Source organism: Melopsittacus undulatus, chromosome 3, assembly GCF_012275295.1.
Source record: "Melopsittacus undulatus isolate bMelUnd1 chromosome 3, bMelUnd1.mat.Z, whole genome shotgun sequence".
Taxonomy (NCBI): Eukaryota; Metazoa; Chordata; class Aves; order Psittaciformes; family Psittaculidae; genus Melopsittacus; species Melopsittacus undulatus.
This window is the reverse complement of record NC_047529.1, coordinates 676123-700460: the sequence shown is the minus strand read 5'-3', so window position 1 is coordinate 700460 and position 24338 is coordinate 676123. Positions and strand designations below refer to the sequence as shown.

Sequence of the window (24338 nt, the reverse complement as noted above, 5' to 3'; positions counted from 1 at the left end):
TTTTCTGGTGCCTGCTTTTCAAGAAAGCTCAATGGTTTAGGGGGAAATGTGTCCAGAGCAGCACAGGATGTGATGACTGCCCCTCTGTGTGTAAATACCTTAGAACATGTACTTACAGAATTCTGTCTGTCATGCATCCTCATCTCAAAGGCAGCTTGTCTGGGGTTACTGATTGCCTGAGGACTGGATCGATTTCCCAGGGCTTGAGGGGAAAACTGTCCACCAGGAATAAAAGAAGGCTGATCCCTCTGAAAGATAAATACAGGGAGTATAGTGGAAAAGCTGTGTAATCTCCACAGCAGTGCCATGATACGCTCTCTCGGTTTTCAGATTAACATGTTACATAAAACAAGCATTATTTACTCACTTCAGCTTCAGTTATGTGTAATAATCTCAACCAGACATGAAATGACACAAGTGAGACCCTTATATTCCTGTAATTTATGAAGTTCTTCTTAAAAACACCAATCAAACCCTGTATTTTGTGCCTGTGTTCTTTCCATGTGGGATGAAAGATGGGGTTTGGGGAAGTGAGACTTCACCTATCATACTGAGAGGAATGTATTCTTTGAAAGCAAAGTCAATAACCTCTTAAACTGCAATAGGGAGAGTCAGATAATACGCAAGTTAAAAAATAGCAAATCTGTACAGTACTCAGTGGGAGCATCACATGCCCTGGAAGTTTTGGAGGCTACACTGACCTGAACATCCTAACCAAGAACAAAGCTACGTCAAAACGAACATGCAAGAGCCCATTTTCAAAATACCAGACTATTTTGAGAGCAGAGGAAAACTCAATATCATTACAATACCATAATCTTCAAGAATTCAGCTTACACATGGGTCATAAAGGGCAAACAGCAGCTAATGCTTCTTTACTGTGTTTGAGAGGTATTTGGCAACACTGCCTTGCTTGCAGGCAGAGCATAAGAGAGCTGCAGTGTGGGGTAAGCCTTCCTTGCTTCTTTAGAAACATGGCTTTAATCAAGCAAATCCATTTAATACAAGCTGGTATATGTACTTAAATCTAAACTCCACTGCCTTCAGCAATACAACTGCTGAGAAGACTTGTCAATGCATGAAAAGCAATCCCTGTACAGTGACTATGCTGAAGCAACACTACCTAATCACAGAAGGGCAGATCTGAAGGACACAGCATACAGCTGTAATCAGTGCATCCAACATTCTCTCTCCTTTCCCTTTAACTTTTAACATTCAATTCCTTCTTTAAAATAGTTTACACACAGGGCAGAAAGTGCCATGTTACAGCTGCAGTTTCACCCACCACATCTGCTGAAAGCTATTGGACATGGTTTAATTCATGCTGGGTTTTGCATTGTGAAAGGAGTTAACTTACCTTCATTCTTTTCCTTTTCTCTTTTTGTCGTCTTTTAAAGTTATCCTAAAGAGAGAATAAAGAGAAATAAAGTCAGCCAATATACACATTTCTTGGCAAAGTATTTCATTTAATCCTAAACTGACCAGAAGACCATAAGGCTTTTTGTGTAATGTTTTGAATAAGACAGGTCAATGCTTGTCTGTAAATCCAATAGAAATGAGACAGAACTTCCTACTCTGACAAACTATGGGGGAAACAGTAGCTGTGTATTCAATGCCCATCAATTTTGATAATGGCTTATACCATTCACTAAGTTTAGCTATAGCCTTACTTCAAGGTGACAGCAGTGTCAAAGGACACAAGCTCCTTGCCTGCACCGGACCAGCCACCAACTAAAAAAAGGAGGAGACATTAAAGTCCTAGAAACAGGAAAAGAGCTGGTTCAGGGAAAGGGATTTCTCACTCCTGGGCCATTTTGCCACCACTGGCATGGTATTTTTGACATCTACAAGGTATTTTATCCCCTGTAGTTAAGGAATAAATTGGGATATGTCTGCAGGAAACTGCACAAACTGCAGAGACAAACTAAGAGCAACAACTTACAGACACATTTCAAATGGCAGGAGGCACATGAAGCAAGAATGTGCTTGGAATTCCAATCCAGCATTTCACCCTGCTCACAGGCTCCTGGCCTGCACTTCCACAGGTTGCAGCACATCACAAACCAATTCCTCCCTCAATTTACATAGCAGCTGTTCAAAAAGCTGCAGGCAGTAACAGAACTCTCATTTTGCTATTACTTGGGATGTCAATCAGAAAGACAGGCTTTCCAGGGCAGGGAAAGAAAATCACCCACGAGCACACCATCACCATCCTTTGGGTGTGCAGGAATTAACTAGAGATTAGAAGAAAAACATCACAAAGTTTGGGGGTTTTTTGTGCTTGTTCTGTTAAAGCAGTGTCACAGTCTGACAATAACACATGATTAAACCAAACCCCAAAAATGTAACATGGAATTTACATCATCATCTTTCCTCTTCTTGAAAATACTATCTTCAACTTCTCCAACAGCCAACATGATCATCTGGACCCGCTGCAGGTTCACAAAACCACTTTCTGTGAGGTAGCCCTGCAAAGCAGAAAGGAAAACAGCTGAAAAACATTCTCTTTTTGTAGCAAACACCAAAGGTTTTTAAAGAAAAGGCAAAAATCTTACCCCAGTTTTGTGGACCACATTTTTATAGATGTTAACCAAGCGATCGATTGCTCCCTCCCTAAAACCAAACAACCGCATGAGATTCTTATCATGGAAAAGCACAGCAGGAATACTTGCAGGGAAAGAGGTGATATAGTCTCATCTACCTGATCTCCAGAGATGGCAGATGAGGAAGAAAGTCATTTCCCACAAAGAAGCACATAAAGACCCAGTCATCAACACTTCTTTCAAAATCAAAAGTGAAAGGCAGACTGGCCATAGTGAGTTCTCTTTCCAAATACTGCAATACACACAGAAGGAAAAGGACATTAGAAAACATGATATATAGGGCTCAAAACCCTATTTATAGAAAGCAGATACAGCAACTGTTCAACATACCTCTCGCAAAACACATAACCGGATGAAGATAAATTCCTGCTCAGCCATAGGAAGACTGTCTGCAAACTGATCATGCTAAAAGAGAAGGAAAGAGCTGCATTACATCAAGCCCACCTTAAAAAACAACCACCAACCAACAACACACAAATGAGGCCATCAGGTTTGGCATATTTGTGCTACAGAAGTACAGTTTTTACTTGTTAAAAGTCAAGCTCAAAGATAAAAAGTATTTCTACAAATAGCAGAATCCTTACCTTGCCTTGTTTTTCTCTGGGCAAACCTTGGCAATCCTTAACCTCATGGCCCATCTGGTTACAAAGAGCACAGGGCTTGGGTTTATTTGGTTTAAACTCTTCTCTAATTATAGTGAAGTTTGGTTCGTGTGTAGCTAAGCCAAGCATGATCAGATCAGCTGCCAACCCAAAGAGAAGAATAAAACATAATAAAAGATACATGTCATTAAGTTTTGTAAAACAGAAGTTTAAAAGCAAAGTACATTCTACCTTAAGCAAGTGTGAACACACAGATGTGCTTACCCACAAACCACCCAGACAGTACATCTAAGGGAATGTTAGCCCTTCAGCCTCAGACAGTACTAGACCTTTCCCCATATATTACACAGGTCTTTCAAAAACTAACCCACACAAAAACAAGTGAAAGCCTACAAAATACAGCCCCCCCATAACCACAAAACAGAACAAAGCAGCTCAATAGGACATATGGGTAGCAAAAGAGAACTCACCATCAGCCCCACACAGACAGTGATGAGTGTTTGGGTCATGGTTTGGTTGAGCTATGCAAAAGAAAATTACATTTAGTTAACCAAAGTCATGTAAAATAAATTATTACTGACTAACCTTAATTTCAAACAAAATGATCACATTTATTTGAATTTTACCTCTTTGTCTCCTAATGTAATCCATGATTTTATGTTCTCCCTCTCCAGGAGCACTGGCATCAGACAAAATGACCTGTGAAACATTTACATTAGGGAAACAATTTATGCTGCCACATATACTGAATGCTGAATCTGATTTCTGAGTGCTGGAAGCTCTAATGGGTACTTTTAACTAAGATACTATGATTCAAAATTACATGATTTAAGAGTTTGGAACCAATGAATATGCCTTCATTTTTTCTACTAATTCTAGGATGGAGCTGATAATTATTGACTCAAATACATTAACATATTGAAGTTTCCTGATAAATAACCAAGGCAATCAAAATACACACTAGAAAACTAACAGATAAAGCAGACATATGCCAGCTTCCCCTTAGATCTTCTGAACTCCAGCACAGGCTGATACATTATCACATCATACACCTCCTTACACTGGTGCCCAGATGAGCAGTAGCCTTTATAACACTCACGTCTGATGGAAGGAATTAAGCAGAGTCAACTGCCCTCTAATGAGGCCACTTTAACAGTCAACAGATGGAAAACAACACACGGCTGCATCTGAGAGGCCTGACTGCTCTGCTCTTGTACAGAACAAACCCTGGGCTGTCAGACACAAAACTCAGGGGCAGTGGAGCTGTTGAGGAACAGGAGGAGAGGATTTCAAGGCCCAGAAAGCTGGTATGTATTATTTTTGTTGCCTGCCATCTATTGTCATCCATCATCAGAATAAAGGAAAAAACACAGCCCATCTGAGGCAGCAAGAGTTATAAAGGGAATAGTGAAGAGAATACATAGACAATGTATCTTGACACTTCCCTCAAAAGAAGAAAAAGAATTCCTGAACTTCTATTATATAAACTCCATTATATCAAACTGTGGCTTCCACTGTCAAATCTTCTCATTGCTCTTAAAGGAAATCAAAACAAATGGTGCTGTTAGATTGCGTTATTAGATGAAATGTATCTCTGAAGTCCCTCTCCAATCACATCCCAACCCAGCCTACCAGATCACCTTCATTTTCCTCAAGTGGGAAGCTGTGAAACTTACTGTCAGATTCTTCCACCCTGGGTCACTGTTCAAGCGGTCAGCGATGTAATAGCGGAGGCATTTAGCAAGATTGTCCATAAACTCAGTTCCCTAAAAAGTGACAGAGGAAAATAGCTGAAGCCTTCATTCAGCCCCTGGCAATTGCTGGGTGAAGTGCAAGATTACTTACTGGGGTAATACAGTTGCTGTCAAATCGCTCCTTCACTTCTTCTGGAGGAAGAAAGCCACCTAGAGTGATAAAACATTTAACAGAGTTAAATCAATATGGACTATTGTAAATCCATATGGAACAGTAAATACATCCTTGCATGACAAAATCCCCAGTGGCTCCCCTGGTAACATTAACACTTATTGAAAATTAGTTTGTTTAAAAAACCAACCAAACAACAAAACTGAAACAGCTCTTACCACAGCTCTTACATTATCTCCATCTCAAAACAAGGTGTTAGTACATTTACAAATGCTGTTAACTTCAGAAAAGTGGTTTCATTACCTAGTCTGTCAGAAAGACTGAAAGAAATCTCAAAGAAACTAAGCTTGCTAAATGAGATAAAACATTAGGAAATGATTATGTTCTTACATATTCTCCCCTATGTTTCCACTATCTATTCACTTGGGCTCACAAACAGGGTTACACCAACTTCTCTCATCTCTGAGCTTCATAAAGGGTCTTCGTAGTCTTGAGATGCTACAGGAAGAAACGTTAAAGAAGTCTTTGCCCTCCCTCTTTAATCTCTGAGGCTGCACAATGGTCCCCTCGTGTGGGCTACAGCCTTCACTCCTCCTACAGCCACCTGCATGGACTGCTCCAGCCCATGCTTCAGTTACACACGTTCCTTCCACGCACCTCTGTCACCCTTACAAAGTCATGCTGACTTTGTTGTTTCACTGAGTTTAGAGCTCCCACTCACAAGTAACTGCAACTATCCTTGCTCATCGTTTGTTATTCCTATGCTGTATTATTTCCATTGATCCCTGCCTTTAAGCCTCACCCTTCCTTTCACCAAGCCCTATGAATGTGTGCTTCCTTCCATGAAGATTTTGGTTAGTTTCCCACTATCACATTTGTCCTTGCTCTTATGTTCAATTTTTTCTAAAGGAATTAAGAGTACTCAACACAAATCCACTTCAGGCAGAAGGGAGAGAAGAAGAAGAAAGTGACATTAGCTTTATCTTGGTTTGTAACTTTGGAGAACACAGATCCATCCTTCTGTGTGGGCTTGCTATCCCCTCCTAGTAACGCAAATATCCACTGAGTACAACATCCCCTTTCTAACCCTCACTGTTCAGAACAAACAAGGTGACTCTCACTGAAAACCCTCAGATATGAGTGTCACAGCTGTACCTTTTGCCAGAATTTCTTGTCTTATTTTTTGCTTCTCTTCAGCAGCTTCCATGCCCTCCTTTGATGCTCTGAATCTTCTTGACCGCTGTTGATTCATTTTTGCTCGTGGAGCCTAAAAAAGGTATTGTAATGCTTGAGTCAGTTATTGCATCTGGACAATTGCTTCCACTCTGTTAGCTGGTTTTGGTAGCCAGGACAAATCTCTTGAACTGGCCAGGCTGTAATCATACAAGTCTTGAACACGACATCAGTATAAACTGCAACAGAAACAAGGATTTCTCTTGCCCCTCTAGTTTTTCAGGTTAAAAAACTGTTTCCCAAGGTTTCTTAGAAGAGCAGTTGGCATCTGTCCTAATTCCCCAACAGCCATTACTGGGAACTCAATATACCAATACTTACTACTCCATCTATAGCCATGTAGAGAAGTCGCCTTGGTCTTACAATGTTGAAGATCCTGTCGATATACTCAAAAATTGCAACCATCATTTCATCTTCGTTTTTGGGTGCTGGCCTAGAACACAGAGCATCCAATTTAACATCTGAAATTATATCACTGAATCCCATTTGGAAAGAGAAAAAAAACTGCCTTACTTGTCTTCTGGGTGTGTACAAGGGTGAATGATACCATTCATATCCAAATAGAGGTTGTCAAACTCCACCTCATTGGGGTTGGGTTTGCTTGTGTCAATGGGAATCTTGACGCCATTGCACTCCTTGGCCTGTGAATGCAGTTGGGACGAGTATTTCAGTACTGGATTACAGAAGTGTCACAAGTAACCACAGATATATTAATGTACAGACTGATAAAAGCTCATTTTTTAGGGCAGTAGAAAGAAAGATGGCAACAAGCTACCCATATAATGAAGGGGGCTGCAAGGATGCTGGGGAGGGACTCGTCATCAGGGATTGTAGCAATAGGAGAGGGGGTGATGGGTTTAAACTGAAACAGGGGAAGTTCAGGTTAGATGTAAGTTCCTCCCTGTGAGGGTGCTGAGGCACAGGGTGCCCAGAGAAGCTGTGGCTGCCCCATCCCTGGCAGTGCTCAAGGCCAGGTTGGACACAGGGGCTTGGAGCAGCTGCTCCAGTGGAAGGGTTCCCTGCCCATGGCAGGGGGCTGGGACTGGATGAGCTCTAAGATCTCTTCCAACACAAACCAGCCTCTGATTCTATAATGCATGATCACACTATTAAAATAGCACTTTCTTCCTCCTTTTTAAAGATGTTTATAACAGCACAACCACAAGATGTTATGATGTGCTACGGCAGAACTGGTTCATTTCCATCTATCAGCACGCACTAGAAACAAGTAGTTTCCATATTCCAGATTATTCAAGAAAGCAATGCCTTTGACTGCCAGGACCACACTGACTCCCCCAGAATTTAGCAAAGGGACCTCCAAGTGGATACTGTGATGCTAGAACTTGAACACCATAACCAAGCTGAAACAAGAATCTCTCTACTTCAAACACGCTGTTCCCCAGACTGACACATCAAAACAGACGTGCACCTCTGCCCTCTCTCACTGTAACCTGATATTTCAGTCACACAGATATGAGGGAGCAGGGCAGTAAAGCGAATCATGGCTGATTACGTGATGAGCTGCACAAAGTACATTAGCACATCCTGGTCAGCAAAGGATGATGAGATTTAACTAGAAAGAGGATTTCCCCAGGTTCCTCTATACAAAGGAAGGAGATCCTTTCAGACCCCACCAGCCAATCTCCACTTCGGGTATACATGCCTTACACTTCCTCATAACTATCAAACGCACGGAGATGCTCAACCCCCTGAACGCCTCAGCTCCTGCCTCTCTGTGGATGTATCTGAAACACTAAATAAGACCCAGTCCACACCTCCCACTTCAAAACCAGGTAAATAATCCCACACTATTTTGCGTATGCTGTGACATCAATGACAAACAAGTATCTGAGGGAAGAGAACAGGCTTTCCAACCAGCCCCAGAGCAGAGCTGCGGTTGGCACTGTGACATCTGCATAAAAAACTCATCCCCTTCTTCCAGGCTGTCAAAGCAGGTTTAAAACACTGGTCAGTGCTTCAGAACAGCTCCTCCACAAGGCAGACTAGCACCCATTCAGTTCTGCTTCCTCACCATGCCTTTGGGGTTTGGTGTTGGTCTTGGCTGGGATTGTTAGTGTTGGTTTTGTCAAGAGGAAGTCAGCAACACGCTCACAGCCACTGTGAGCAATCCAGGTTCCCCCTTCCAAAGCACCACCAGCCAAACACATAAACCACTGAGTTAAACAGATGCTGGTTCTCTCCCTCATGTGGAACTGAGCAGCAGCTGATGAACCAACATCAAGCACTGCCCTGAACTTTCGCTTGCAGACCTGCTGCCCGCTGGTCACTCAGTGAGCTTCCCACATCTCTGATGTGCAGAGCTCAGCCCATCAGATGTAAGAGGGGCAAAATCCCAAGCCCAACACTTGAAGATCATACCATCGACTCCCTTAGCGTAGCTACAGCAGTAGCTAAACTTATCCCAGTCTTAAAAGGCAAAAATTAAAAGCCTTAAAGCAAAGTAAATCTGTGTTTGGTATTTACACTTTTCACAGCTATAGCTGTACTGAACCTTTCAGGGCAATTGTGTGAATTGCTCTTTAAACAGCTGAGCACTAAATGCCTCTATTTCACTTTAAATTTCTGCCAGTTCACATCTTTCTCATACTATTCATCCATTCCTCATCAAGGCCAGGCTGGATGGGGCTTGGAGCAACCGGCTCTAGTGAAATCCTGCCTGTGGCAGGGGGCTGGAACTGGATGAGCTTGAAGCTCCCTTCAACACCAACCAGGCTGGGACTCTATGATCCAGACTAACCCTGTTGAGCATTGTGGGCTTCCTCTTCCTTCACTGAACTTTCAGAACACACACAAACCACTGCCAAGTGTTGCACCTTGTAGTTCCATTAAAGTTACTGTGGGCAACCAAGACCTACAGTTTAGAAGAGCATTCGTTCTGGCTTACATCAGATATGGGGACAAGAAGTTTGCCTGGTGTTCTACTCGATCCTTCCTCAAACCTCTTGCCAGTGACCTGTGATCCAGACAATATCAAAGGCTTATGAGTATGTGATAAGGAAAATAAACCTGCCCCATCACAGACCTTATTGTCAGTCTCAAACATAGAGCAAAATAAATATAATCACTTTTAGATGGCTTCGAAAGCCATTCAGTTTTCATCTGCATACCACTATGTCAGCAACTTCACCATTACATCCTCATAAACCTATCAGATTCTTCATATAACAGCCTTGTAAAAGGTTTAAGTATCTGAGAGTGATATCTCTTGTGATATAACTAAACTGTTCACTTTTAATCTACAGCCTCTTTTGAAACCATTGAAAATAGATCTTCAGATATGATACTTTAGTTGCAGCTTTATTAATTCGCATGAATTTGATTAAGAATATTCTCTCCTGGATTTTATATTATCTTCAAGATCTTCCTCTTATTCTTCCTGCTCGGCTTAAGAAGCAGATTAATCAGATTTAGGAAAAAGAAAGACTCGAGCAAGGTAAGAGAACAAGGATCAACTTTTAATATTTCAAAGAGACAAGCTTCCTGGGAGATACTAAATTCCTGATTAGAGAGCTTTACAGCAATCCTAAAACACACACGGAGCTGATGACACTGAGAGACGTTTACATTCATCTGCAGTAAGACAAACCACAGCCTCTCATCACCGTCCCAGCCTGCTCTCACAGTTATACCTAGATCTGAATATGAAAACATTAATGTGATTTATCCATGCACTGTCCTTCCTGTAATTACAATGTCCTCAATATAGCAACGTGGATGAGCACATCAGGATTTGACACTTCAGTTTGATAGATCTAACACAGCCCAGTGGAATTTGTCCTATCTTTCCATGTCTTTTAATAAAGAACATTTGCTGTTACAAGTTCAATTATTAAAGACAAAAAAAGGGACCTACAATCACTAACTCAGTAAAACCAAGGCTACACACACCTTGATTTTACCTAAATGAGAGCAGTTGCCAGTACATAAAGGTTAACCTAAATCTTCACAAATGTGCTGACAAAAGTCTTCTGCTCTTAGAGAAAACTCCTCAATTGATACAGATTGCCAACATATTTGCTGTTTAAACGGTCTGCTTTTAAGCAGACGGATCTTAAAGTATTATCCAGAAACAGCTGGACAAGCTCTTAAGACAAAAACCATAAAACACCCATTCTGAACACACAAACCTCTCAATCAATTTGCTTTAGGTTGTCAAAACTCTATCTGCATCCCTTTGATCAGAACTGCTTCAAAACATCCCAGCCAGCATGAGCTGAAGACAACAGACAGGATACACACACACATGTTCAGGTGTTCGTGCTCTAAAGCAAATGCCATATCAGCAGTCACAGACTATACACAGCTCTCAAGCTCTACTTTATAAACCCCCAAACCACCTTTTACTGTAACACTTCCCCCAAGCAAATCCTCAAATCTTATCTATCCACTGGGTACAAACTCACACCTTGCAGCTACAGGTAAAATAAGTGTCATACGTGGTGCTGAGGGAGGCTAACTGAAACCACAACCACAACAAACCCAAGGGTAACTCAGTTTTAACTGGGCAACATCTGATTAACCCAAATCCATGCATTCTGTTTCGCTGCCTGAATCTGAACCACAAACCTACCTCGGCTGCAATAAGAGCTGAACACTAAACTGCTCTCTGCCATTCATGCAGGTGGGAATCTTGCTGAAGGCAAGTGCAAGCAGGAAAAGGCAGTGCTATTATGGAATTCAATCACTTCACTCTTTGCCCCTCATCTTCACACATTTCTATCTCCTTAACAGCAACATGTTTCCCAAACATGAGGAAGCAACAAGGCAGAAGCTGCAGCACACACTCAGGGGCCTGAACTTCCATTAACACCATGAGGAAGATGAGCAAGACACAGCTCCTACACCCGGACAGCAGGTGATACAAGCTATTTGGAAAAGCCTACAAGAAAAGCAGTTGGGAAGCACAAGCTCCAAGAGTTTGTCTTCTCCGGAACACTGTGGCTAAGTCAGACCTAAAGAGAACAACTTCTCATGTTTACTTCACTGTGAAGCTACCACAGTGCAGCTGCTTGAAGCTGATGCAAGTCTGTGCTGGGGCTGTCACCTTCCAGCTCCGGTTGTGCCCCTTTGGATGGCACAAGCATTCCTGTAGCCATGTGCACAAAGGAGTCAGACTACAGGGAACCTGCCTAGCAAAAATGGGCAAGCAAACACATTTTACCTGTGCTCCTTCATAGGAAAGGCTGTTCAAGCATCATCACCCTCCCCAGACCATACAGATAACCATGAGCTTAAAGCAATCAACACTGTTCCTACTGAGAGCTGCAGGTCAAGGAGCTCAGCAGCCAGGCTGGCACTAACCCTTGGAAAGCACCTCCTGCTCCTATGGAAAGCCACATTTTGGAGGATGCCTCTGGAAGAACCAGATCCCTGTTTGGGCAGGAGATATTTGTCCTGTACTAGAAAGCATCAGCAATGAGACAAATGATACCAGGGGCTTGGAGCAGCTGCTCCAGTGGAAGGGGTCCCTGCCCGTGGCAGGGGTTGGAGCTGGATGGGATTTAAGGTCCCTTCAACCCAAACCAGGCTGGGTTCTGTGATAGGATACAACAAAAACCTGACAAAACCAGTGAGTTTTGGCAATGACACAACTGTGAAGCACTCAGATGCATCACTCACACACAGACAGATTCACGTTAGCTTTCAACGGGTCCTAAAGCTCCCTGTGGGTTGTGATTCACCAGGAAGTTGGTGAAGAGCAAACACTGCGATGAACACACAGCAAAACAACCAGAACGGGAACAACCGTCCCACTGCTCCCTGCTCACGGCAAGTTCCACCAAGCACTTCCATAATACCTCACTTTTGGCCCAAAACAACACAAAAACACCGGGAAGAGACCACTTGAAGAGTGGGGAAACCCCATTCCCTGCTCCCAATCCCGTTCCCTGCTCCCGGACCCCGTTCCCTGCTCCCGACCCCGTTTCCCGCTCCCGGACCCCGTTCCCCGCTCCCGGACCCCGTTCCCCGATCCTAGACCCCGTTCCCTGATCCTAACCCCCGTTCCCTGCTCCCGGACCCCGTTCCCTGCTCCCGGACCCCGTTCTCTGCTCCCGGACCCCGTTCCCCGCTCCCGGACCCCGTTCCCTGCTCCCGGACCCCGTTCCCTGCTCCCGGACCCCGTTCTCTGCTCCCGGACCCCGTTCCCCGCTCCCATATCCCGTTCCCTGCTCCCGATCCCGTTCCCCGCTCCCAGACCCCGTTAACTTCCAAGCACCGGTAACTTCCCAACCCCGTCCGTTTCCACCAGCACTAACGGCACCCCCAGAGAAACAAACACAGGAACCGAACCCCCTCGGGAAGGCCTCGGAGCCCCCGGAAGAACCGGGCCGGAGCCGGATGCGGCTCGGCCCTGAAGCGAGGCCAGCGCTGCCCGAACCAGCCCGAGCCCCCCGGCCTGCCCCAGCCCAGGGCCCGGCCTCACCTTCTCCTCCACGCAGCTGACGATGATGGACGGGTACTTGCGGCTGAGCCAGCGGAAGAACGCGGGTACCCCCATGGCGGCCGGGCCCCGGCGCGGCCCTCGGCAACGGCGAACGGCGCTTCCGGGGGCGCGGGGCACGACGGGAGAGAGCGGCCGCCATTTGAGGGGCGGGGTGTGGGTGTCATGGCGACGGGAGGAGGGGCTGAGGGTGTCATGGCGACGGGAGGAGGTGTGAGGGTGTCATGGCGGAGGGAGGGAGGCCATGTGAGGGTGTCATGGCGGAGGGAGGAGGTGTGAGGGTGTCATGGCGGAGGGAGGAGGTGTGAGGGTGTCATGGCGGAGGGAGGGGAGCATGAGGGTGTCATGGCGGAGGGAGGGCTTCGTGTCAGCCCTGCCTGAGGAGCCGTTATGGAGGCTCCTGGGCACAGAGCAGGCAGGAGGGAGAGCCCGAGGGCAGCTGGGGTCTGAGGGCCGGGGAGGCCCTGGGGGAGGCTCGCTCCGGAGGAGGCCGTTTCCCCTCATGGGCTGTGGGGAGCAGGTTTGAAGGGGTCCCGGGTGCTGGGAGCAGGTGGAAGAGCAGCCGGAGCTGAGGGGACATTGACAGAAGCAGCCTCGAGTGGGTTGTGACAGTCACAAGCAGCACTGTGAGGAGCCCGGCCCATCGCTCTCCCGTTCCATAAGCAAATAGCATTAAGTAAGTTGGCAGTTGGGCAATGTTGAAATGGAATTAAACCTTCCTGTGTTAAAGGAGGCAGAAGAGGCTCCATGAGGAGGCAGGGATGGAGGCGAGGACACGGGGAAGAGCCTGGGAGCCATTAACAAGGATAACAGAGTCAGCAGCAGTTATGGAGCCACTGCTGCTGCCGGGCAGGGGAGAGGGACCCTGTACCCGGCTAATAACACTGCGGAGCAAATGAACCCACGAGTGTAGCGCTCATTGTTCTTGGCCTCATTTAGCTGTTGTTGAGCCATTTGCTGTTGTCACTCCTCTTAATAAAATCTGTGACTTGAATAAATCTCCCCAGCAACTTTGTATTGGCACCACATCTGTGGTATCAGCTGAAGATTGTCCTTTATCTGTTCCCTACAAAACGCACCCTGATTGAAGTTGCCTATTGTAATGCTTCTCCTCCTGGAATTTCGTGTGGAGTAAGGCAGATTAGTGTTCACATTTTGTTTGTATTGATGGGCAATCAGTTGTTCTTCTGATAATGCTCAAGAAAACACAAGACAGAGGCGCTGGTAAATGCAAATGAAATGTGATCATCTTATCTCATAATTACTCGGGTAAACAAGCCTGAAAAATGAAGACTGCAACAAACATCTCGAAAAGGCAATGAATGTTCTGTTAAAACCCCAAAACAACAACAGAACAAGAGCTGAACCCCTGCAAATACCCTGGGCAAACTTCGTTGTCAGCAGGTGCAGAGGGGTAGGAGCTGTAGCTTTGCTTCGCAATGGTATGGATATGACAACGTGGCACCGAGTGCCTGTGCACAGCAGGAACACGGGAAGGCTTTTCCTGGCTGGATTTCCCATAGGTGAGTGGCGTGCTGATGTCAATCTGTGCAGGCTGCATTGATCACAGCCCCCCTGTCCATCACCATCGTCTGTCATCACCTGCGGGCTGACAGCTCTGAAGGAGCAGAAGAAAGTTGACTGGCAGAATGTTCTGCATCTAATGAGGCTGTGCACAATGCGAGTGTAATAAATAATGCTCTGGAGGAACTCGGCTGTCGCTTCAACACCGGCACAGAGATAGGGCCTTCATGGAAGCTCCCGGAGCCATCTGTCAGCTGTCAGGAGCTGCGTGCCTCCACCGGAGCTGGACTGAGGGAATGGAAAGCACCACAGACTGGTGATGGGTGCCTGGTATCATGCACAGAGATATAAAACAGGCTGACATCAAGAACCCAGGATCACTCAGGAAGAGCTTAAAACTACAAAGTGCTGTGGATTTGATGCAGTGTTAGTGACTGGCATGGGCTGCCAAGAGACTCCTTCCAGATGAACCTTGGTCTGGCATTCACGGCACAGTCACGTAGAGCAGTCTGTGGCATGGGGCACTGGTGAGCTTGCATTCAGCAGATGGCTGGGGCCAGCAGGAATGAATTACTGCAGCTTAGGGGTGATCTGGAGAACACAGCAAGGAGCCATGACCCAGGCACCAGCCCACAGCTGGTGGGCTCAGAACTGGTTCTGGTATGGGGCTCCTGGGTGATGCTGAGCCCACAGTACATGAATTAAAACAAGCCTCCAGCATCCTGTTAGGGTCAGCCTCTCAACCTACCTGATAACCCACTAGGAGCAGCAGCATGACAAGGGGCTAGCCCTTCTCCAGGTCCTGTTGCCATCTCAGTGATGGAATTTGTTCTCAAGTGTGACTATTTGCAGGACAGTCCTGTGGTTCCCCTCCTCATGGGAACCAAGTGCTGACTGAGGCTGGCCATCACAATGCAGTGTTGGGAGCTGTGCCATCCACTTGCCATGTGGGAATTGTTGCTCTGGGAGGCAGGAGACCTCCCGTAGTCCCAATGCCAGAGGAGAGCTGCCTTCTCTCCTCCTTCTCTCCATGCACCTCCCATCCCTTAACCAATGTGCCCATCAGACGGGGCAGTGGTCCCACAGGACATGGGGAGCTGGGGGGGTAGCACCTGGGAAAGGCAGAGGGATCTGTGCTGGTGTTCTGGCTGAGGCCATATCAGCAGCCAGGGAATCATAGAGTCATAGAATGGTTTGGGTTGGAAAGGACCTTAAACTCATCCAGTTCCAACCCCTGCCATGGGAAGGGACACCTCACACTAAACCATGGCACCCAAGGCTCTGTCCAACCTGGCCTTGAACACTGCCAGGGATGGAGCATTCACAGCCTCTCTGGGCAACCCATTCCAGTGCCTCAGCACCCTCACAGGAAAGAATTTCTTCCTTATATCCAATCTAAACCTCTGGTGTTTAAGTTTCAACCCGTTCCCCCTTGTCCTGTCACTACAGTCCCTAATGAAGAGTCCCTCCCCAGCATCCCTGTAGCCCCTTCAGACACTGGAAGCTGCTCTGAGGTCACAGGAGCCTTCATCCAAAATAGCCTGTGGTTGAACAGGCACAGAAACACCAGCACAGTGCGGGAGGACATTAAAGCCTCCAGTGGAGTCTGTCCCACATGACATCAGCCCTGTCCTACACTCACCCAATTCCATCCCTCAGGCAGCTCATGTTCCAGCTGTTGGAACACTCACTGCACCAGTGCCTGAGTCCCTGGTACCCAGCGAGCCTGCAGCCAGCTGTGCTCAGGGCTTTCACTTCCAGCCTTCCCGAGCCTTTGTTTCACATTCTGGAGCCACACACTCTTATTAAACTGAACATTGTTACCATTGAAGAACTGCTTTTGATGGCCGGGGTGCAGAGGTTGGTGCCTGTGTGCAGAGATGCAGCACTGCTGTAATTGAGGTCCTGCTTTGTGCTTTTGAACTTCCCATAATTATGAACAGATTTCTTTAACATGTCCTCTGGTTTCTCCCTTCGAAAGCAAATCTCATGTTTAATGAACTTAATTTCAGATAAAAGGAATTAAAGGAGGGGAATTAAAAATGCATGAAGCTCCCAGAGCCCTCCTGTTCCTGTGATGTCCATGCAGCAGCGCCAGCGTGGACTGTACAAAGCAAGCGCAGGCAGAAAAGCACTGGGGCTCATCACATGGAAATGCTGCTCCAAAATGTGCTGAATTCAGAATGGACATTTTATGCTTTTCTTCTTCTTGATCTGTTGCAGCAGATAAAGATCAAACATGCCAGCCCGCCCTGCGCAGCAGATGTATGCATACCCACAATGCTTGCTGGCCTCTTGCAAACCACATCCAGCTCTGCAGGCAAAGCTGTAGAGTTCATACACGCATTGGAAGAACACGGTCTCATGTTCATGTGCAACAGGACCAGTGGGCAGGCTGGAGGATGCAGTGCTGGAACGGCAACAAGACTCACTTGGGCATTAAATAACCACTCTGAATTCCATGGGACCCAGCTGCCTGCTGAGGGGAGGTGTTAACAGAGCTCAGACCAGCACTGTGCTGGTGTCTCACAGCAGGTGAACATCTTTGACATCCTCATTTCTTCCCCCAAACCAACAGAGCAGCGGAAGGATCAGTCTCATGGGGCACGAGATCAGGGAAACACTCAGCACTAAAGAGAAAACACACAGAGGAGTCCAGGTATAGAACCAAGGAATCTTTATTGTGTATGTACGTTGTCTGTGACCGTGCAGTGAGGAGCTGCACTTCAGCCAGCAGCATGCTCCATATGAACAAGAGGATTCTGCTTATTTCTTCCCCAGAGTGAGCAGGGGGATCCTAATCATAGAAGTCATCAAACTCATCTGCCTCTGTGCTGTGGGCTTGGGGGCGCAGAGCAGCCTCGAGCTCAGAGCTGCTCTCATCAGATTCACCCCAGAAAGCTGAGGATGAGGAGAAAAAAACCAAGTTATCAAATCTTTTCCTGTTTATGTCATTTGTGTCACAGACATGATCATTCTGCAGCTCTCCCCAGGCAGCTGCACAGCATGGCTTAGAGAAGGCACGTTCTGAAGTGCACGAGACTGAGGTGGGTTCTGATACAGCATGATGTGGGTACATCGTGCGTGCAGAAGGAAGCTGCTGTGGCCAGACAGCGGCTCATTCACAGGCCACACTTCATTGTCCCTCAAGGTACCTTGAGAGAACATTTCCACTCCAAGCAATTTACTTGCCCAGCTGCTGCCTCAATTACAGCTTTGTCCATTATGTGCCACTTTCTGCCCTGCTTGACCCTGCAGTGAAGTCACAGTCAGACCATGACATCACAGAGTTGGCATCAAAACAGCAGTGATGTCATAAGTGACATCACCGCTTTGGGATGGGATCAAATACAGGCGATCGGGGTTCAGGGAAGTGCCTGGCTCCAACAAACACCTATGGGAATTAGCAAACAACTTCACTGTAATGAAACACGACCACATTGAAATGTGGCACGTCCAAGAGCTTCCTCAAGATGTACATTCCTTTGATCTGGGGGTAAAACTCAAGTGAAAAGCATGTGGGGAAGCACAAGCCAAGGCCACACTGGCTCACAGCACTGTGCTGTCTGCCTGCTCCCAGCTGCTTCTGTGGGGCTGCTGTTTGTGCAAGGTCAGTGTGATACAGGATGCCCCAGATGTGGCACAGGGCAGCAGGAGGGAGGGAGGCTGTCGCACCTCACACAGACACATCAGTTCATGTTTGACTGAGGCGCTGTTAATGCCTTCAGTGCTTCTGATGGCACAAGCTCTATAAACACCTTATCTCCAAGTGCAGCAGCTGCATCTTTCATCCTGTATTCCCGGCCCCCCAGCCAGCAGGTCTGTGCTCCATCAGGAACATCAGAGCTGTGCCCTGGGCTCACTCCTGTGCTCAACGTGCTGAAAGGCTCTAACAACATGAAACTCCCCAGCTGAGAAGGTCTGGGGGTGAGAGAGGCTTTCAAATGGCACCAAAGCACCATCACCAGCAGCACCCTTAAAGCAGCTCAGACAGCACAGCTCTAAGTCCCTGTTCTGTACCAGTCAGGACTGCATAGTGCTGAGAGCTGCCAGCACCAGCTTCACTGACAGGGCTGCATCAGAGGTGACTTCAGCCACCAGTGGTCCTTACAGTGGTTAAAGAGAAAACTGAAATGCAGTGGGAATGAAAATACATGGGATCCTGCCACCAGTTTAACAGAAAGGCCACTTGTGCATGGACAAAACTTATTGCAGATGCAGGCTCCTTTGTGCACCCCCTGCTGCAGCCCTGCAGCCAGTCATGCTGCTGCCCACCCCTCCTGCAAGCCCTGGTTTCAAAGGGAAGATCCATAAAACATCAGGTTGTCCTTCCCAGTTTTGCTTCTACCTACTTGCTGTTCACTGCTGTTTAAACCCTGCAGCAAAGGTCATAACTGCTTCTGACTATACACAGTACGAAACACATCCTCTCTGGTCCAGGATTTGTCACTGTCAACTATTTGCTGACCCCTGCTTTGAAACAGGGGAATTCCACACTGTCCCTCCTCCTTACACCCATGTTTTATACAGTCCCACAGTGCTGTTCTGGGGAGATTTTCTACAATGCAAAATACACTTGATGATTTTAAGTAGTGTAACATCTGTTTCTCACCTTTGGATTTTATAGCAGCTACCATTCCCTTCCTGGTTTCAGCCCTGTAAAACAGAGATTTCAGATCATCAGCACAAGGTCACAATGGGAAAAGAATATACATTACTATAAAAACCCAAACAACTGTAAAATGGTTTATAAAGTACCAGTAACCACTTTTTAATAACTATTTTAACACGGGTTTCTTCACCTTTCTGTCTTTTAAAAGGTGGGGAAATTAACATGCAGCAACATGGTCCAGATGTTCAGGCAGCGTGAACCGGAGTCATCCCCTGGTCCCGGCGCGGGTCTGCACCAGCAGCAAGCTCAGGCTACAAAGGCTCAGAGCTCTGTCCATCTTTTGCAGCCTTTCAGATAATGCAAAGTAAGTAAAGAAACCCCCCAAACAAAAATAAAGCACCCCCCACTGATGCTCACTGAACTTCCCTATTCCCTTCCTGCCAGCGTGCTCCTGCAGCCCAGCGCCTGGGTTCCCATAGCATCACCCCGGCCCTATGTAAATGTGCGCTCTCCCCGCTGCCTTTGATCTACCTTGATGTATATGCAGTTGCGATTCTGTTCTGTTAAATGCCTGCTCTTGTGTCTAGAGCATCACAGGCCCCTTTGAATCCCTCAAACAAGCTGGAATCATTTTGATCTTTTGTGTGTGGCGTGCGTATTGTGTTGGTGCTGTGAAATAATCACACAGGGCAATGATGTAGGAGAATTAACTGTTATATTAACAATCCTGCAAGAAGCTCACAAATAAAGCTTCAGCTGATTTTGATAAAGGGAGATCAAATGGGTGATATTTGGGACATTACAGCCCCAACTAGTGCAATAGAAGCAAGTGTCAAGCTGCAGTTTGAAGCCGTTGCCACAGTCAAACCAGGACTCAATCAGCTGTCAAAAACATCTAATGCAATTTGCTGCATTTCAGTTAAAGAAATGGCAATGATAGAGAACGGCTTCAAGTGGGGACTTCAGATATTCTAACTACTGTTGTGGAGGCATTTGTGAAGGAGATATGGGAAAGAAAGCAGAGATGATTCACTGCTTGTCTTGTACCACTGGATTCACAAGGATTTGGGACTGCAGCTGGAAAGCTGAACTTAAAGGGGGGGTTTCATTACATTACAGCTACCTGTGTTACACAAACTTGGCCTTTTAAATCAAAGGGGGCTCATACTCCTTTCTATAAGCTGTGAATGCAGATACACAAAACTTCCTCTTTGCAGATACACAATTCACAGAAATAGATACTAAATATAGCCAAGCTTCAACCAAAATACCAAAGTGAGGAGTAGGAACTAGCAACAAGTATCAACACTAGTAGAATAGTAACAGTGACATAACTATTAATTTGTTATTCAAGTAAGAAACATTATTACGTTTACCTGACATTCTGTTAACACACCATCCAAACACCCTTCTGCTCCATTCCCAGTCAAACCCTACACCGGTTACACTTCAGCTTCTTCAAATACATTTACTCAATGGTATTTCCAGCACATATTTTAAGTCAGAGCCTTTGGGCTGAGTCCTGCAATACACTGAGCACCCTGAACTCCTGCTCACTTTGGTGGTTTTGGGACCCTCAGCATTTGCACATTGCTCTGTGCATCCCAGGCTGAGCCCATAAGAATGAGCTCAAGAGGCTGCAGCTCTGGTGGCTGCAGTGTTCCCCTGGGTGTAGCGTGAGCAACCCCTCGTTGCTGAGCTGTCAATGGAGAGGTGGCTCCTGGGGCAGACAGCACATGAGCATTTCACCTTTGGGTAGTTCAGTAACACAGATCCAGCAGCAACTGCTCCCACTGCTGCATCTCCCCTGGCTCCAGGGGAAGCATGGGGGGGTTCATGGTCAACCACACCAGGGGGTCCCCAGAGGTGATTCCTTTGCTCCCCTTCTCTCTGGTTCAAACCCACATTAAACACAAGAGGGTTGGTTCTTTCAGCCCAGAGCCTCTGCTGTGCCCAGGACACCACTCATGGCATGGAACCACCAGTGGAGGACTGTGTCCTGGGCAGCTTGGTCCTTCCACATGCAGCTCAAAGCAGTGAGGTGCTCAGTGCCTGGCCAAAGGCCAGAGGTCTGATGGAGAAGTTGTGATGGACACAAACCACTGTGGCTGTAGGAAAACCTGGAAACCCTTCCTATTCCACCCCAGCTTCCCATGAGGAAAAGGGTTAATGCTGAGAGGAGAGGAAGGAAGATGGATGTTTGTACTCTACCCACACCTATCCACTCAGTGCTCATCCTCTTGGGGCTAATCTACTGGGTGTAGAATGGGGTTCACCCCCAGAATAGCACAGAGCTGTAGGGCTGCACCAGGAGCTGGGTGTTGCTGTGACACAGCAGCCCATAAAGAGAGATGGGAATGCAGTGTCAGCAAAGGCCTAGAGTAAAGATGTCAGTGCAGAGAAACACCCAGGGGGGTATGGAAAACTGAACTAGGAGATCAGAAAGGCCAGATTGGAAATCCCAGCTCTGCCAAGCCAAGCCTGGAAAATGCTGCAAGAGAGCTTTGTAGCAGGGAATGCATTCCTGAACTACATCTGACGTGTTAGTTAAGGCTGGTAAGATGCAAGGAGACCTCTACCTTGCAAAGCATTTGTATTCAGCAATGGGCAAACTCAATCATGGAGTTATCATCTGGGATCCTGAGCACACAATAAGCACACGGACCTCCACGGAGAAAGTTGGGAGTCTAAATGAAGTAAGGCCAGTGGCAGTGCCTCCACTAATCCCCGGCGTGACCCTTCCATATCCATTTACACATTCGCTTCTTCCCTAAAATAATTCCAAACTGAATCCAGGCCCTAACAAAGAAAAAACCCCAAACCAGTTTAACTTCAAAGGGCCTTTTAATCTCTCCTTTCCTCTGATGAAACAGGCTTTTTGTATTGAAGATGCTGCAACAATAAGAAATGAAAAAGCTCCGAGGAAATATTTCTCCCTCTGCAAAGAAAATTAATATTAAGAGGAAGAAGCCAGACCAACAATAGGCAAGTTAATAGAGGTGCCTCGCCAGCAACAGCAGAAACGCTGCCTTTAGCTGAGTACCTTTTTGCTAGAGCACCTGTTGAACCACACACTTTGGTGTCAAGTGAAAAAGAGCCACCTCAATGCCAAGGAGAAAAACACAAGAAATAAAAGACACAAAGAAAACCACCCAAATACCACAGGGAAAACCCAACCAAGCCAACCCAATGTAAAACTACCACCGAAACGCCAAAAACCCAACCAAACACAAGGCTCAGCTGCCACAGAGGCACTGATGCTGCTGTTGGGGTTGGACGCCTCCATCCTGCGCTCACATATCTGAGATGCAACCAATTCTTCTTCATAGGGTGGTGTTATGAACCCTCAGCAAGGTAAGAGGTGAAGCTTCTCCCCAGCAGCACGTGAGGGTGAGGAGCTGCAGATCCAGCTCTAGAGAGCATTTTGTGGTCTGCTCTGCAGCAGTGCCTCCTATGTGCCACTGACCGGGATGCTCACACACCATCCTCCAGCTCCAGCAGAAGCCCAACAGCTCTGCCATCCCCTGCTCATCAGTTACCAGAAGTTGAGCATCACAGATATATTCCCCACCTGGGAATTCAGTATGAACTAAAAAATCCACTACTCACACCAGAATTAAAGTACTAATACTGAGCTTAATTAATTACACTGCAAATAAGATGACTTTTAGGCTACAAACCATATTTAAGACCATTCTCTGTTCAGATATGCCACACTGAGGAAAAAACCAACCCATTCTCACCTAGAGGAGCCTCTGACACAAAGACTGAATCACAGCACCAGGATGAAACTGTTGGAAGCACACAGGGCATCACCACAGACATAAACCCTATGACCTCTGTAAAACAGGGCTGGCGTATTTACATGGATAACCATTCCTGTAAGCCATTCCCCACCATATTCATGGAGCATCCCCACTTCCACACTGCTGTTCCTGCAACAGCTGGATGTTAAGATTTAGGTACCAAAGCTTAAGGAAACAGCTGTATCATCAGGGAAAACATGCTTGAATTTACAGTCGCTTCTCACAGCAGCGACTCGGCAGCTGGAAGTGCAACGGGAGGGTAAAACAACGGGATGGGGCTGGTGTGTGGGTGCAGCCTGGGAACATAGAATCATAGAACAGTTAGGATTGGAAAGGACCTCAAGATCATCCAGTTCCAACCTCCCTGCCATGGGCAGGGACATCCCACACTAAACCATGTCATCCAACCTGGTCTTGAACATAGCACACCAGTTCCCCCGGGGTTCCTGCTACAGCTCCCGACCATTCCCAGCTCCAAACCTTGGGAATCTCTCGCCAAAGGACCAGCGCCGGCTCGGAGGGGGATGCGCAGAGCCCGAGTGCCCCCCGATGGCCACAGCCGCCTCGGCACAGGGAGCAGCGGCATCGGCTCGGGTTCAGCATCGCCCCCGAGAGTAATTAAGCGGATGAGTTATTATCGGCCAACCTTTATTTGCATGTCATTAGGGCTGCGTTTGGTGACGGCGGCTTTGAATCCGAAGCAGCCTTCAGAGACCAGCCCGGATTAGTGGGCAGGTGAATCAAAGGTGGAACATACAGCACACCGTGTTTGTGTCCTGGGTGCCGTGGGGCTCGGGTGATAACACACCTTTAATCTCCACATTACTCCGAAAGGAGACAACGCAAACAAGGCAAAACAACATAAACTGCTCCCATCTAAACCTCCGCCTAACCCAGAAACCCAGTGACCTCCTCTGGCTGCAGCCAGCGCTCCGGCCACGGTATGCCACACACAGCGCCTGCCGCCCAGACAGGCCCCTGACTTCTGCTACCCTTTCCCCCGAGGAGCTGCATAATTCATCACGCTCTTTGGTGGTGCAAAAGACGAACCCTGCAAAGCAAAGCGGCGTGAAAATATTCCCTTCAGAATGTAAATGAAGGCAGGAAAAAGTAGTTTTGTAGCTGAACGTGGGGCAGGACAGTGTTTGCGGGAGAAGAGGAAGCTCTGGCATGCACCTCTGAACAAAAGGGAACAAGTGGTCTTTACTCGGAGAGCAGCTTCCTATTAAGACTCACTCCTTCGTACATTATGCCTTTCATCCCCACTCAACCACAAAATGATTTTGCTGTAGGAAATACAATGGCAGAAAAAGATTTACATTGAAAGAATCTTTAATAATAAACTGTTGCAGATCTGCCTACTTCCCCGTGATTTATAATACAATAAACATCGGATTCTATTAAGTCTCATGCACTGAAGACACGCACTGAAAAACCGAATATGAAAGCCCTCAATTCTTCCCTTCTCCAGCCCCATAATAGTGAAATGAGCATGTATAAATGTGCTAAGAGTATCTCTTTGCATCTTTTATAGCTTGTGTGTATCAATCTGTAAAGCTTATTAAGAAAGTCATTGCTATGCAAAGCAGCACCCAATCTCTTTCTCTTGCTTTTCAACAGAGCGCAGTG

General features: G+C 46.7%; 2 protein-coding genes across 2 annotated transcripts in view; both read right to left on the bottom strand.

The window, feature by feature from the left end:
• XRN2 (5'-3' exoribonuclease 2) overlaps nucleotides 1–12901 on the bottom strand; it is a 47774-nt gene extending 34873 nt beyond the window's left edge. The window contains exons 1-15 of the mRNA XM_034060724.1: nucleotides 12750–12901; nucleotides 6818–6945; nucleotides 6626–6737; nucleotides 6227–6338; nucleotides 5051–5109; nucleotides 4882–4971; nucleotides 3832–3904; nucleotides 3676–3726; nucleotides 3188–3345; nucleotides 2934–3008; nucleotides 2702–2835; nucleotides 2556–2613; nucleotides 2361–2468; nucleotides 1358–1402; nucleotides 117–248 (exon numbers count right to left, since the gene is read on the bottom strand). Of these exons, the coding sequence (XP_033916615.1) occupies nucleotides 117–248; nucleotides 1358–1402; nucleotides 2361–2468; nucleotides 2556–2613; nucleotides 2702–2835; nucleotides 2934–3008; nucleotides 3188–3345; nucleotides 3676–3726; nucleotides 3832–3904; nucleotides 4882–4971; nucleotides 5051–5109; nucleotides 6227–6338; nucleotides 6626–6737; nucleotides 6818–6945; nucleotides 12750–12824 (1410 nt within the window). The 5' untranslated portion in view covers nucleotides 12825–12901. The remainder of the gene's footprint in view (nucleotides 1–116; nucleotides 249–1357; nucleotides 1403–2360; nucleotides 2469–2555; nucleotides 2614–2701; nucleotides 2836–2933; nucleotides 3009–3187; nucleotides 3346–3675; nucleotides 3727–3831; nucleotides 3905–4881; nucleotides 4972–5050; nucleotides 5110–6226; nucleotides 6339–6625; nucleotides 6738–6817; nucleotides 6946–12749) is intronic.
• A 4050-nt stretch (nucleotides 12902–16951) lies between these two features.
• KIZ (kizuna centrosomal protein) overlaps nucleotides 16952–24338 on the bottom strand; it is a 44224-nt gene continuing 36837 nt past the window's right edge. The window contains exons 13-14 of the mRNA XM_031055019.2: nucleotides 18904–18947; nucleotides 16952–17192 (exon numbers count right to left, since the gene is read on the bottom strand). Coding sequence (XP_030910879.1) covers nucleotides 17089–17192; nucleotides 18904–18947 — 148 coding nt within the window. The 3' untranslated portion in view covers nucleotides 16952–17088. The remainder of the gene's footprint in view (nucleotides 17193–18903; nucleotides 18948–24338) is intronic.